Source organism: Crocuta crocuta, unplaced genomic scaffold, assembly GCF_008692635.1.
Source record: "Crocuta crocuta isolate KB4526 unplaced genomic scaffold, BGI_CrCroc_1.0 scaffold551, whole genome shotgun sequence".
NCBI lineage: Eukaryota > Metazoa > Chordata > Mammalia > Carnivora > Hyaenidae > Crocuta > Crocuta crocuta.
In genome coordinates, this window is record NW_027530969.1 from 557 (window position 1) to 15,545 (window position 14,989).

The following is a 14,989-nucleotide window of genomic DNA, read 5'->3' on the forward strand; positions in this document are numbered from 1 at the left end:
AAATGCCTAACAATAACACCTCTCAACATGTGTTGGTTATCTGTCTGGAAGCCAGCCACAGAGCTCAGGAGAACCCCACGCCCCCTGCCAGGCTGTAGTTTGATTCACCATCTCCCACTGGTCAGCAGCACAGTCCCCACTACCTGTGACTGTTCAAGACAAGACAGCGCAGAACAGTTGGGTCATTTCCCGGCCTCCCTCTGGGTGGCGGCAGCAGCCCATAGAGGAGCCCAGCTGGAGCTGTCCCTTGTGATGGGAGAGCTCCTTACCCTCCCTATGATGGCTCAGTTTGTTCATTTCACTTGGTAAATACCTCTTGAGTGCAAAGTAGCGCTCAGTAGTGTGCTAGGCTCTGGGGCTATGGTGGTAAACAAAACCCTACAGTTCATATCATGATCCCTGGTCTCTTGGTTTGATGGTAGACAGCTAACAAATGACTAAGGGCACTTGTCCCTTGACCATTCCCTCTAATCTTGGGCCAGCATGGAGGATGCTGCAGTGAAGGGAGGATCTGCAGGGATGCATCATACAGAGCTAGCACGATGTGGGCTGGGGACTGGGGCATCTGTAATATCTGTCCATGCCAACCTTAGATTCAGCCCATGCCTGGGTCAGACCTGCCTCCCAGAGAACTTCTGACTGCCAACACCACAGGGGATATGCGTATGGCTTCCCCCTTCTCCAGGCTTAACCTTTGCAGCCCTCAGGCCCCCAGCCTCTCTGTGCATTTTTCTTACAGATTGAGGGGACCCAGAAGCTGCTCAACAAGGACCTGGCAGAGCTCATCAATAAGATGCGCCTGGCCCAGCAAAACGCTGTGACCTCCCTGAGTGAGGAGTGCAAGCGGCAGATGCTCACAGCCTCCCACACCCTGGCCGTGGATGCCAAGAACCTGCTTGATGCCGTAGACCAGGCCAAGGTTCTGGCCAATCTGGCCCACCCGCCTGCAGAGTGATGGAGGGTGGGCACCACCTGCCTGCATCTTCTGCCCCTGCCTGTAGTGTACCTCCCCTCCCCCTGGCCCCTGCCTTGCCTTTGGTCACGTGGGTCTTCTCAGGGGGAAGGCTGAGGGGAGCCCTCCCCTTGCCACTTTGCACAACCCCCTCTCCCCACCCCAACTCCCAGACTGTGCTGCTTAGGCTGCAGCTGGACACAGGGGACTCAGGGCTCTAGATGCCAGGGGGTGACAAAGAGGGCTCAGAGGGAGCGCTGTGGGTGCTGGTCACTCCCTTCTCACACCCACCTGCCCCACTGGGGGTGGGGGAGGCACACTGGCGCCCCTAGCGGCTACGATGGCTTTATGCATGGACATGGTGGGCCCAGTGGAACCAAGCTATTCCTTCTTTTTCTGCCCAAGGAGGTCCCCTGATGCAGAGTGGCTTGGGAAGAGGCCTTCCTTTGGAGGTGGGCGGCTGGCGAGATGAGGGACGGGCCTGGCTCCCTTGTACAGTGTATATTGGAGTTTATTTAATGTGAGTGTGGTCTGGACTGACAGCCATGTGCCCCCCTGAGGGGGGCCTGGGACACAGTCCAGGCACAAGCTATTAGGAGTCTGGGCACAAAGACGCCGTGTTGGTAACACAACAAGCGTTGGGGAGAAGGGGAGAGATGAGGCCAACACAGGACTTGGACCACAATCTGCTCTCTTCCCTGTGCCCTTTCTCTCTCTTCCCTGACTCTGCCCCTTCCTTCTCTCCCCCTTTTCTTACTGCTCCTTTTCTTCCCCCCCCTTTCCCCACCCCTCCCTTGTGTTTGTGGAGGATACTCTTTTACCTTCTTTCTATTTGACTTGTGGATGAATTAAAATTGTACCATTTGCTTTGTGGTTTGATTGTTTTGTTTGCTTGACCTGCTCTTTTTTTTTTTTTTTAATTTTTTATTTATTTCTAGGAGANCTGCTCTTTGTAGGGAGGGGGACATTGGCCTCGGGCCACAGCCCTGGAGGAAATCGTTTGTGCTCTGTTGGGCGCAGCTCCAAAGCCGATATCAGGTTGGAGCATGGAGGGGTGCATGGTGACGGCAGGGCCTGGAGTCAGGTGCGTGCTCCAGCCCCTCCACCCCTGCTCCTGACCGGAGACTGACTTTCCAGTGGGGACCCAGGGCAGCCCCTCCATGGCCACATGAGGACCACCAGTAGCAGTCTCCCGGCTGGTGCAAACAACTGGGGCCCCAGCAGTGCTTGAGTGGTCCTGCGGATGCTGAGGAGGTGGTCCCACAGCTGAAAGAGCAGCGGCCTCAGCCTTATTTCATCTCTTTACTCACATGGGATGGGAGATGGACTAGCATGAGGGGACATCACTGCACAGGAGATCAGGTCTGGGAGAGCCAGGAGGGAGGAGAAGGGAGGCTGGGAGGCTGCTTCCACAGGAGCTAAGAGGAGCCAGAAACCAGAAGGGTCACCAAGTCTTGGGAAGAAATGAAGAGTGGGAGGCTGGGCTGAGGTGTTGCAGGTTTCCTCTGTGTCTGTCAGGGAGAGGTGAGTTGGGGGTTGGAAAGAGGGTACCCCAGAGGCCAAGGGGGAGCTGGATGTTCGCCCTGCTCAGCTTCCTCTCTGGGGTCCCCATGCTTTTTGGGGATTCCGGTGTCTGTCTGCATCTGTCAGCTGCTGAGGTTCTGCCACCCAGGGGCTGGACAGGCAGGGGTGAGGCCTGATCTTGGGGCAGGAGCTCCTCCACATTCCAGCATGTGGCTGAGGGCTGAGGATAGCCAGATTCCAAGGTGTAGGGGTTCCGTGGGTATACAGAGCTGCTTAGAAGCCACTGCAGGGCTTCAGGAAGGACCAGGAGGCCAGGCTGTGAAAGGGAAGCAGACCTGCAGCTTCTGCTTCTACACAGCAGTCTCGAGGTGCAAAGTTATCCAGCTCATTCCTGTCAGTCACTGTGAGCAAAGATCTCAAGTGCCGAGCACCAGGTGCCCTGTAGAGGGGTGGGAAGAGCAAGCTGCGAGCTTGAGTTGAGTCAAGAATGGCTCAGGATAGCTTCCTGGTTTGTCAACATGCATTCAAAGCCAGATGGCACCCCCACAAACAGGGACTCTCAGTGCTGCCAAATGTCCTGGGGCCAGCTGGCACTGTCCTGGGGCCAGCTGGTATTTGTAGCAGGGGGTGTGGCTAAAGGTGAGGAGAAACCAGGGGTTCAAATAAGCTTCCAGGAAAGTGCGATGGCCCAGCTACCTGCATCCAACCACAATCCCTTCACCACCCAGAGGGTCTATCCTGTACCTCCACTGGTGGCCCGCCGTCCCCCTTTCTCTCCTTTACCATCCTACTGTTAGACCTGCAGGAAAGACTCTGAACTTCTTTTTCTCCGTGGCTCAAAGACACCCTAACCTGCCTTTCCAACCTCCTCCCATGGCTCCCACACTGGAGTCCCATCTCAGCTGAATCCAACACGTTCACAGCCCTTCCATCCCCTTCCATCCACCCTCTCCCTTCTTCCCCATGTACCCATCCTTTGAGGTCTGTGCCTCTCCCCCCCAGGTCATTGCTTGGTCCTCCTGGTACTCAGTGTCTTTGTGACTCCTGCAGGAGAATCTTATCTGGCTTCATACCATCACCACCATGCTGTAACCCTCTTCAAAGCAAGTTCCTTATTTCCTAGTGTAGGCCAGTGTAGGAACTCCACAGAGAGGCACGTGCAGGCAGATGGTGTTGACTCCAAAGGTGTTCTCTAGAGTGGACAGCGATTAAAGATGGTCAAGCAGTGCCCCCTTCGGGCCAAAGCAAGGAACAGTAAATCAGATCATTCCAGCCAGTAATGGAGGAAGAAAGAGTCCAGTGGTCCCCAGGAAGCAGACGATGATAAACAACCAGAGGAATATCCTATCAATGACCATGGCCACATACTTCCAGTCTTCCTTCACCTGCAGGCAGAAAAGGACTCACTGTGACAGAGGCCAGGCCTTGGGAGAGGGAAGTGTCCCACCCATTCACAGCCCTGTAGCGATGACACTAGGGGCAACAGTGGCCCCACTGAGACCACTGGGAAGCTAAGGTTGTCTGAAGACTCAAGCCTCTGCTAGTGATCCTCATCCTATCTTGCCATTATGACCTCACCCAGGGCCTTCCTGTAGACTCTTAAGTTCCAGTTAAGGGAGGCTAGAGGTTCTAGAAGCACCAAGGGGCATCGGCCTTCTCAGGGGGCCTGCTGTGATTTAAAGTCAACCCTCAGCAGCTACAAAATGGTGAAGACTTTGTTGCCCCAACATTGCCTCCCACCCAATTGCCCCACCCACTGTAGGAGATGTAGAGGAGGAGGTAAGCAAGGGTAAGTGTAGCCCAGAAAAGAGGGGTAGGGTATGGGGGGGTGGGGCTTCGTGGAATTTGGGCTCACAAACCAAGCAAGCTGTTCTGGATTTCTACCTGCTCCCAGATTAGATAGATGATCATTAATTTTTCTTATCTACTCAACAAAGCCACCCACTAATAACTTCTTGGGCTTTCATCCTTCCCTAGATTGATAAGAAGTCTGCGATTCTGATCAGTGGCCAGCTGACCTAATAATGTTGGGTACGGAAGGGGTCAGGGAGGGGAACCCACCTAGTATGACCCAGGTTCCTCAGGGTTTGTAGGTAAATGATGAGTTCCACAAAATGCCCAGAGCCCACAAACAAAAAGAATGAGGAGGAAACCCTGATGGACAAAGGAAGAAGGCTGACCAAGCAGCAGCATGATTTATCATCTCCTGATGATAGTCCCTTAGCCTCCCTCTGCCCCCTTCCCTCACCAACTATAGGGTAATGGTGACAAAGGTTGGCCTGAGAATGGCACAGGGAATTTCAGCATCTGAGGTCCCTCCCTTTCTTGCCTGATGTCCCCCAGTGAATCTTAGCTGGAACATTCTTGGTTGCTGTTCTGCCACCTGCCAATTAGTGTCTTAAGAGTTTCTAGCTAGAAGCTGTTTATCAGTCTAGTCCAGACTCCCAAGGGCCACACTGTGAGAAGTGGGTCCTCATGAAGGAGACTAGGTGACCCAAACTAACACCTTGAGATGAGATGGTTCCCTACCAGGCTGGTAGAATCACTGAGGGGAAGAGCCCCTCTCCCGGCCCCAACTCACCGAAGAGTCAGCATCCTCAGATCGCAGGTGGTCAGCAATATAGTGCACACCTTCAAGTGCCTTCTGTATACGAGGTGACAGCAGAAGCCCACCCTCCTTCAACTGGACCTCCACACTGGGCCCTGAGGCCCCTTGATGTAGACCACCATGGCTATGGAGAACACCCATGGAGGGGGATGAATGAGCTGCCCACCCCCATCTGTCTTCCTCCTCCTCTGCCTCCTCTCTCTCCTCTGCATCCATGTTGGTCTCCAGCCAGTAATGAGAGAACCTGGGCTTCAGGACTGGGAGCTCATGGGGTTCCAAGGCAGGCACAGGCCGTTTCATCAGAAGCCACCGGGGCACACAGCCCAGAAAGGCCACCCGTACCCAGTGGGGCATAGTGTGAGTGCTGGGGGAGCGGTGGTGGACATTTAGGACAAAGACTGTGATGACGATGGAGAGTGTGACAAAGATCATGGTAAAGAGCAGGTACTCGCCGATGAGCGGGATGACCAGGGAGGTGGAGGGGATGATGTCTGTGATGAGCAGGAGGAAGACGGTGAGCGAGAGCAGCACGGAGATGCAGAGCGTGATCTTCTCTCCACAGTCAGAGGGCAGATAGAAGACGAGCACGGTGAGGCAGGAGATGAGCAGGCAGGGGATGATGAGGTTGATGGTGTAGAAGAGGGGCAGGCGCCGGATGACGAAGTAGTAGGTGATGTCAGGGTAAATCTCGGCACAGCAGTCATACTTCTTGGAGTTATAGGTGCCCGTGGCATTGATGATGGCCCACTCGCCGCTCTCCCAGTAGTCCTTCAGGTCCACTGTCTGCTCCATCTGCTCCAGGTCGATCTTGGCCTTGTCATACGTCCAGGAGCCGAACTTCATCTTGCAGTTCTGCTGGTCGAAGGGGAAGAAGGTGACGTCGATGCTGCACGAGCTCTTGTAGATGGCCGGGGGCACCCAGTGCACGGTGCCCGTGGAGAAGAGGTGGGCCTTGGTCATGTGGGTCACCGCAAACTCCCCATCTGCACTGGGGACAGGAGAGAAGTTGGAGGACCCGGCACAGCCCACCTGCCCAAGCCAGGCTGCTCCAGACAGTCAACAGCAAGGGACCCCAAGAGTAGAGCCAACCTGGCCAAGTTGTGGGGACTCATGTGTGTGAGACTCTCCCAGCACACAGACACTCAGAGCGACCCGAGTTGTCTTTCAAACACTATCTTTTTAATTACAAAAGTGGGAATTTTGAAGAATATAGGAGAATACCAAGAATTTTAGGGGCACCTGGGTGCTCAGTTGGTGGCTCAGTCTCACTCTTGATCTCGGCTCAGGTCATGATCTCACGGTTCATGGGTGAGATCTCAAGGTTCATGGAGCCTTCTTGGGACTCTCTCTCTCTCTCTCTCTCTCTCTCTCCCCCTCTTTACCTTTCCCCTGCTAGTGTGCGAGACACAGATGCATGTGTGCACTCTCTTTCTCAAGATAAGTAAATAAACATTTAAAAAAAGAATGTTAAAAATAACTACATTAACATTTGGATGTTATGTATATCATATATGTTTGATTGACATACAGATCATGTATATAATTTTTTACATGTTTATAAACCTATGGGGAATATAGTCTCATTGTCTGTTAATATTCATTTAATATTTTAGGGTGATTATTTATATTTCCTCCCCCCCAGCAGATGGTGAGCAAGGCCCTCATCTGGGATCTCATCTTCTCTACCTGGGGTCCTTAGTTCCTTGCTTAGAAGAGACCCAGCACCTTTGCTGGTGAGGAAAGATACTTCCTTGACTCCATCCATTTACTGTGCATTTCTGCCTGAACCTCATCCAGTAGCTGTGGGGGATGGAATGTGAGACACAGGCCTGCCCTTAAGGAACCTCGGGGAAATGAGATGCAGCCCTACACACCTACACCACAAGGGAGGTAGTTTGGCAACAGCACTTCAAGGACAGTCCAAGTACTCCCCAAGACACTTTGGGGGTGGGGGTGGGGACGGGCAGACCTCCCAGAGTGAGCAGGGTCACCCTGAAAGCTTCCAGTGGGACTGACAGAGAGATGGGGTGGAGATCCTACCTGCGGAGCCTGGTGGAGAATGATGAAGAGGAGGGGAAAGACAGAATGCACAGTGTGCACTCAGGTTTGGGGGGCAGGGCATAAGAAGGGCTGGTGGAAGGGGTGCCTGGGTGGCACAGTCGGTTGAGTTTCTGACTTTGGCTCATGTCATGATCTCACGGTTCATGGGTTCGAGGCCCACAACAGGCTCTGTGCTGACAGCTCAGAGCCTGGAGCCTGCTTTGGATTCTATGTCTCCCTCTCTCTCTGCTCCTCCCCTGTTCTTTCTCCCTCACTCTTTCTCAAAAACAAACAAAACAATTTTTTGTAAAGAAGGGGTGGTGGGAGATGATGCTTGTGGTGTCATCGGGCTAGGCATCCAAGGACCCACAAAGGCTCTGGAAACACTGGAAGAACAAATGACCATTCACTGGGGACTTCCTGACAGCCTGAGTCCCTGATTCCCCGGGGAGGGGGAGAGGAGAGGTGGTGCAGTGGGTTCTATACTCGAGCATTTAAGGAGCTTTCCTTCTCCTTGCAATTCCCTATGATGCAAGGGAACAAGAATTATACATGGGAAGACAGCCTTCTTTCCCATGGAGAAATTCCAGACCAGAGAATGGAAAGTGGGATTGGAAACAGGAACTGTGATAGTAACAAATATCAGGGCAAACTTTAATTTTTTTAAAGGCATCTTTGTCACCACACAGAATTACCACTAGATGGCAACATGTGCCCCACAAAGATACAGACAAGGGTTCCGTGAGTCCAGTGACAGCAAACACTAGGCACCCATGGTATTAGACCTTCCAGAAATCCGTGCTGAATGTGTGTTCACAGACATTCAGCGCTTTGGATCTCACCAGGACTGGGTGGTGTAAAGGAATCATTGTCATTCCCCTTTGACCTATCTGAAGACACCAAGACTCCAAAAGTGGATCTGTCTCCCTTTGTTTTATTGCTTAAAAATAGCTTTTCCAAATTCAGGTCAAATTCTTGGCTGAGCAACTTCTAACAACATTTAATATGCTGTCTTGTCCTGACATTTTCCAAAGGACTGGGGCCAGGGCAGGAGAGTTAACGATGTACAATGTTCTCCAAAATTATTTGACAACAGGACTACTTCTCAGACCTTTTTATATCTAGAACTATTAGAACTAGTGCCCCTTAGAGCCCCACTTTAGAAAACACTGTTAGACAAGCATAATGCCAAACATCTTTTAAGTTTTGATTTCTATAGAACAGTTTTGTTTTATTTTTTCTAACATTTATTTATTTCTGAAAGAGAGAGCGGAGAGAGACAAAACAACTGGGGGAGTGGTGGAGAGAGAGGGAGACACAGAATCTGAAGCAGGCTCCAGGTTCTGAGCTGTCAGCATGGAGCCCGACATGGGGCTTGAACCCATGAACTGTAAGATCATGACCTGAGCCAAAGTTGGACACTCAACCAACTGAGCCACCCAGGCACCCCTAGAACAGTTTTTTTTTTAATGTTTATTCATTTTGAAAAAGAGAGTGTGAAAGGGGGAAGGGTAGAGAGAGAGGAAGACAGAGGATCAGAAGCAGGCTCTGTGCTGACAGCAGAGACTCTGATGCAGGGCTCGAGCCCACGAATCGTGAGATCATGACCTGAGCCCAAGTCAGACACTCAACTGATGGAGCCACTCAGACGTCCCTTAAGTTTTGATTTCTTTTTTTTTTTTAATGTTTTATTTATTTCTAGGAGAGAGAGAGAGACAGTTGTGAGCAGGGGAGGGTCAGAGAGAGAGGGAGTGACAGACTCTGAAACAGGCTCCAGGCTCTGAGCTGGCAGTCAGCACAGAGCCCGACGCAGGGCCCGAACCCACGAACCGCGAGATCGTGACCTAAGCGAAAGTCGGATGCTTAACCGACTAATTCACCCAGGCGCCCCATTAAGTTTTGATTTCTTAATGAAGAATTACCTGACAGTGAACACACAAATGAAAGTATAGATCTCTATATCTTCTTTAAAAAAATTGTGGGGGTGCCTGGGTGACTCAGTTGAGCGTCTGACTTCAGCTCAGGTCATGATTTCCACATTGTGAGTTTGAGTCGAGCTCTGTGCTGAAGATGCAGAACCTGCTTGGGATTCTCTCTCTCTCTCTCTCTCTCTCTCTCTGCCCCTCCCCCACACTCTCTCTCTCTCAAAATTAACAAAAATTTAAAACACTAAAACAAAATTGCATTGTTGGTGTTCAATGGGGCTCTCTTTAGACTTCCCTTGGCCTTTATCTTCTTGTCATTATGCTCAAAGACAGCTCCTTTTTGGTCTTGAATTCAAGGCAACTATCAATAATATGAGTTTTTAAAAATACCATACCAAGTTTGCTCTCTTGATGGTGTTCCCCCAGGGATGCTGCTTACCTGTTCCAACAGTATGGCCATCCTGCAAACCAAGCCATTGTTTTCAGAGCCTGTACCTGCCTCAGTTTGCAAATACTGCCCAGTGTTGGCAAATCGTGCCCCCCCACCCCCCCAGCACAGCACCATGCACTGATTTAGAGTGAGATGTACACTTAGTACGTTTGGGTATCTGAGTGAGAGAACACAAGGAAAGAAATACAGGAACCAAGAAGAAGCATGGAGTTGAGAGCAAAGCAGGAGTTGAGAGGAAAGCAAGGAAGCAGAGTTACAAGCAGGTACCTCACATGTCCGACCAGGCCAAGCCTCACTTTCCCCGCCCCTCCCAGGGCCTCCAAGATCCCCGGCTTCCTACTTGTTGTAGAGGACAATGTCGGGGATCCAGATCATCTCCGAAGGGACACGCAGGGATGTGATGTTGCCGAAGTCAGCCGGGTTCCAGTGCAGCTTGTAATCATTCCACTCCTGTCAGTGGGGGGCAGAGGGGGATGGTGTCATGTCACCAGCACCGCCCAGGGAGCTGCCTGGGGCATACCTAGGCAGCCTGGGGACATCCCAGCAGCTGGCTTCGGGAGCGCCCCAAGCACCTCTCCTAGCCCCACAGAAGGGAAAGGACTGGAAGGCTGGGACAGGCCTCGGGGAGGGCTATTGATCTTAGACTGGGCTCCCGCTTGTATCTCTGAACCTGTTCTAGGAGGTGCCTGGGTGGTTCAATTGGTTGAGTGTCTAACTTCGGCTCAGGTCATGATCTTACAGTTCATGGGTTCGAGCCCCATGTCGGGCTCCGTGCTGACAGCTCAAAGCCTGGAGCCTGCTTCAGATTCTGTGTCTCCCTCTCTCTCCCCCACTCCCCCACTTGTGTTTTGTCTGTCTCTCTCTTTCAGAAATAAATAAATGTTAGAAAAAATTACTTCAGGGCCTGGGGAAGGGCCAGGCAGAGTATGAGGGGGTGAAGAGGAAAGGAATATATTCAGGCTCCAATAAAACCTGTGCCCCCAAGTTCTGCCCCCAAGGATGGTACATCAAAAAAGGCCACACATTCTATTCCAGGATTGATGCAGGCCAGTTTCCAGACCTCAAGACGCCAGCAGCTTCATTTCCTATCTCTTCGGACCCTTACTCTGAGGTATCTGAACCACCAGGTGAGGCATTCGACTCCTCTGCAGGAGAGAACTCATGGAGAGACCCTGACTATGCCTGAAGAGGAAGAAGAGCCCAGTGGGCTCAGCTTCCAGAACTTTTCAGAGCCTTCCAGACACCCCTCCTAAGAAAAGGACATGAGTGATACTATCTTAAACGCCACCCCCCCCCAGAGCAGACCACAGCTTAAACAGCACCTAGTAACACCAGTAGTAGCCATACAAAGCAGAAAAATCACCCAAACTCCTGACCATAAAACTATGAGATATGACAAGTGTTAATTTGAACCATTAAACTGTGCAGTAGTTTGTTAGGCAGCCTAGATGTGGAACACCCAGCATTCTCCCACAGAAGGAGCCTGGAGTTCAGACTTGAGCACACCCGCCCCCTCCCCTTTTCTAGTGCAGNGCTATCTTAAACGCCACCACCCCCCCCAGAGCAGACCACAGCTTAAACAGCACCTAGTAACACCAGTAGTAGCCATACAAAGCAGAAAAATCACCCAAACTCCTGACCATAAAACTATGAGATATGACAAGTGTTAATTTGAACCATTAAACTGTGCAGTAGTTTGTTAGGCAGCCTAGATGTGGAACACCCAGCATTCTCCCACAGAAGGAGCCTGGAGTTCAGACTTGAGCACACCCGCCCCCTCCCCTTTTCTAGTGCAGTTGTACTCAGCTTCAGGCTTTCTTCGGGTGTAAAATGGGCAGAATGAAACCTCCTTTGGGTTTTCAGCAACAACTCAATAAGCTAATCTGCAAACAATAGTGGGGACGTAGGAAATGCCGACTCCCAGAATGGGGATGACTAGGGTCTTGTAAGTGACATTCTCAGGTACTGGACTTGAAGTCTCAGAGCACAGCCCCTACGAGAAGCAGTCTGCAATTGGATGGCTTTGGGAATGTCTCAAGTGGTAACTCTTGGGTGAAACAGGAATTAGAATCCCACTGATAGTGAGAGAGTCCTGGGTGGGCCTGGGGTCAGTGGGCTCCCTCCCCTATTCTCACCCCAACCAGGAGAGAGGATCTCACCTGCTTTAGCCAGACGTTGGTGGTCATCATTTGATTCTTCTCATCCTGACCGGTAGAGAGAATAAGAACAGTAGAGTAATGGAACCAGCTCCCCAAAACAGGGTGGAGTGGGATGGGCTGATGCAGGCTCCCTACTCCCCAGAAGAATCTCTTACGTGACACCCCAAGCCCAACACAATTTGCCATCCCCTCCTGATGCTGTCACCCTTATTCAGATTTTTCAGGATCACACCAGCCACTTGGGTCCTCTGGGACTTTGTGTCGAGTGGAACAAGGAGGGCACCTAGAAAACCCACTGCTGCCAATCAGTGTCCTCTCAGGAGGGGCCGTGGGGCTGGGAGAGTGGGAAGGAGAGATGAAGGCCCCTGGGAAGGGGACCTGTAGCCTGGGGGCTGATACCAAGAGAGAGAGGAATAGGGGACAGGCATACCACATCGATGAGCTGAGCAATGGACAGCCCAAAGCGCACGATCACCACATCCGAGGTGTTGGGCACTGGCCGTGCCCAGCGGTTGTAGCCCCTAAAGAGGTGTTTGAAGAGTTGGTCCTCAGCTTGGGTATGAGAGGCTTGCTGTGCTGACCCTACGGACAGGAAGGAAGAGTGGGGTCCCGAGGAGTCCATGGTGGTGGGTGCATGGGTCCCTCTCCTATCAGATCAGAGCCACTCAACCTCTGTTTCCTCATCTGTAAAATAGGGACTCTATCCAGAGTCTGGCTCAAAACATTGTTGAGGATTAAACAAAATAGTGTGAAGTAAAGTTTAACAAAGCAACCAGCTCAAAGGGGCGCCTGGGTGGCTCATTGGTTAAGCCTCTGACTTTCAATTTCAACTCAAGTTTAGGGGATTGAGCCCCACGTTGGGCTCTGCACTGAGAACATGGAGCCTGCCTGGGATTCTCTCTCTCCCTCTCTCTCCTTCTCTGCCTCCCCTCCTCAAAATAAATAAATAAACTTAAAGAAATGTCAGTTACTCTGTGACTATTAGATAAGAAGGCATGGAAATAAGTGCTGGACAAGGAGGCAGAGGCACAGGAATGGGGAAGAAGTCAGACCTGCAGACAAGATGCAGCCTAGACCTGAGGAGCCCCAAGGTGCAGCAATATGGGGGAGATATCTAATTGGTGCAGAGCAAGCTGCAGGGAGAAGGGCTTCACACATCTCAGAGATCCTTTCATTCCCATGTACCTGTCAACAAACCACTAACACTAACCACAAAATCCTCTGTCACTTCAGGCATGCCCTCCATTTTTGCTCAAGCCACTGGCATTTGCTCCTTCTTATCAACTAGCAAAGTGTTCCAAAATTGTGGATGGAATCTCTCATGTTTGTTTTCACCATGGTCTGCAAACAGCTTCACTCTTCAAGGTTCTGGTGCCTGAGCAAGCCAAGACTGTTGCGCTAAAATCCAGGAAAGTACAACAGTAACCATAGTTGCCATGTACTGAGTGCTTACTGTGTCCCACGTGCTAGTCGCAGGCTTGCATTTCATGTGATCCTCACAACAGCCCAGGACAGTTCGCAGATGAAGAACTCTGACCTTCGGGAGATTCAAGGTGACACAGCAGCTCCCAACATGAAAGCTGTGAGTGCCCTGCCACCTTCCCTGTGGGAATGAGCTACTCAAGTGCTCTGTAGCATTAGCAGCTGCTGTGAGCCCACCTGCAGGAGTCTCCTCCATGCAACACGGAAGCCTACAGGTGCGACATGATGTCCTCGTGATTACCCCCACTCACCTGCTGGCATCAGAAGGAGCCACCACAGACCGAGCTTCATCATGGACAGGACTGCAGAGACGGAAGGGCCCATGGCTTCAGAGGACAGAGTCGGGCTTCCTCTGGACATCAGAAGGTGGGCAGGCCAGGGCTTTGCTGTGGGCTGAGGCTCAGACCTGCTTCCCCGGTTGTACAGCCTCCAGTTGCTGGTGTGGTAGAACTTCTTCTGGACACCACACAACGCTTCTCACTGTAGAACCTGAGCAAGCCAGGGGAAGGGGTTTAGGGTCCTCTGTCCTCGACACAGGTGTGCCTTGGTTCCTCACACTTCACAGAGCTGCAAAACGTGAGCAAACAGGCTTCCCAGGAGTAGAGGGCGCTTGGGCTCTCCCTGGCTTAACTGAAGATCTAACACATTCTTCTCTCTCTGGCCATCAACCAGCTATTCTAGCCTAAGATAAACCCTGACCCACTGGACAGAGGAGGGTGCAAGATAAGACTGGAGTCCCCATTGTTATGGCCTCAGTGTTGCATCTGTAAAATGGGGATAATTGCACAAGGCGGTCAATGGAAGAACTTGGGTGCTATTCACAATAGTCAAAATATGAAAGCACCCAAATATCAATGAGGTGATGAAGAAATACATAAGAGGTGGAATGTTTGTACCATGGAAGGATGTGTTGACCTGCTACAGCATAGATGGATCTTGAAAACATGGGAAGTGAAAGATGCCAGGCACACAAAACTACACATTATATGATCCTATGTATATGAAATATCCAGAATGGGTAAATCTGTGGAGATGGAGAGCAGATTAACTGTTTTGGTGGGGGGCTGGAGGGGAAGGGAGAAGAGGGAGTGACTGCTAATGGTACAGGGTTTCTTTTTGGGGTGATCAAAATATTCTACAATTAGGGGCGCCTGAGTGGCTCAGTTGGTTAAGCGTCTGACGCTTGATTTCAGCTCAGGTCATGATCTCAAGGTTTGTGATATCAAGCCTCCAGTCAATCTCCAAGCTGACAGTGTGGAGCCTGTTTGCAGTTCTCTCTCTCTCTCTCTCTCTCTTTCTCTCTCTCTCTCAAAATAAATAAATAAACATTAAAAAATGGTCCCAGTAGTGAGAAAGACACTGATGTCAAAGATGTGAGTGAAGTGTTGGATATTTCATAACAAAGGGAGTTGGGGAAAAGCTGTATTTTTAAGTTAATGTATTAATATATATAGTAGGTGATTTAAAATGCTTGTTACTGGAAAAATTAAATATTACCCTAAAAAGTTTCCATATTCAAATTAACGCTTTCATCATCATCTTCTTCTTCTTCTTCTTTTTAAACCACCCTTCTTATTGGCAGAATAGGGAGGTCTAATTGTTCAGGCTCATGTTACATGTGTCAAATGCTGACTCTGTCTGGCACCAGCTGTGTCCTTGGGACTAGGTGCAGATAATGGGCATGGGGTTTCCCTTTGGGATGATGAGAATGTTCTAGAACTCGATAGTGGTGATGTTTACACAACATTTGAGTGTCACTAATGGTAAATTTTATGTCATGTATATTTTACCCCCATTTAAAAAGGAAAAAGAATACGAGTGAAAGGGATTTTAAAATGCAACCCCAAG

General features: G+C 50.8%; 1 protein-coding gene across 1 annotated transcript; it reads right to left on the reverse strand.

Moving 5' to 3' along the window:
• Positions 1–2,240: 2,240 nt before the first annotated feature.
• Positions 2,241–13,501, reverse strand: CHRNA2 (cholinergic receptor nicotinic alpha 2 subunit). Its single transcript, XM_077769681.1, has 7 exons — positions 13,393–13,501; positions 12,090–12,241; positions 11,660–11,704; positions 9,841–9,950; positions 5,058–6,072; positions 3,446–3,861; positions 2,241–3,109 (listed from the first exon to the last, which is right to left on the reverse strand). Exons 1-6 carry the CDS (start codon positions 13,499–13,501, stop codon positions 3,736–3,738), a joined length of 1,557 nt encoding a protein of 518 aa, XP_077625807.1. The 3' UTR covers positions 2,241–3,109; positions 3,446–3,735.
• Between the last annotated feature and the right edge of the window lie 1,488 nt (positions 13,502–14,989).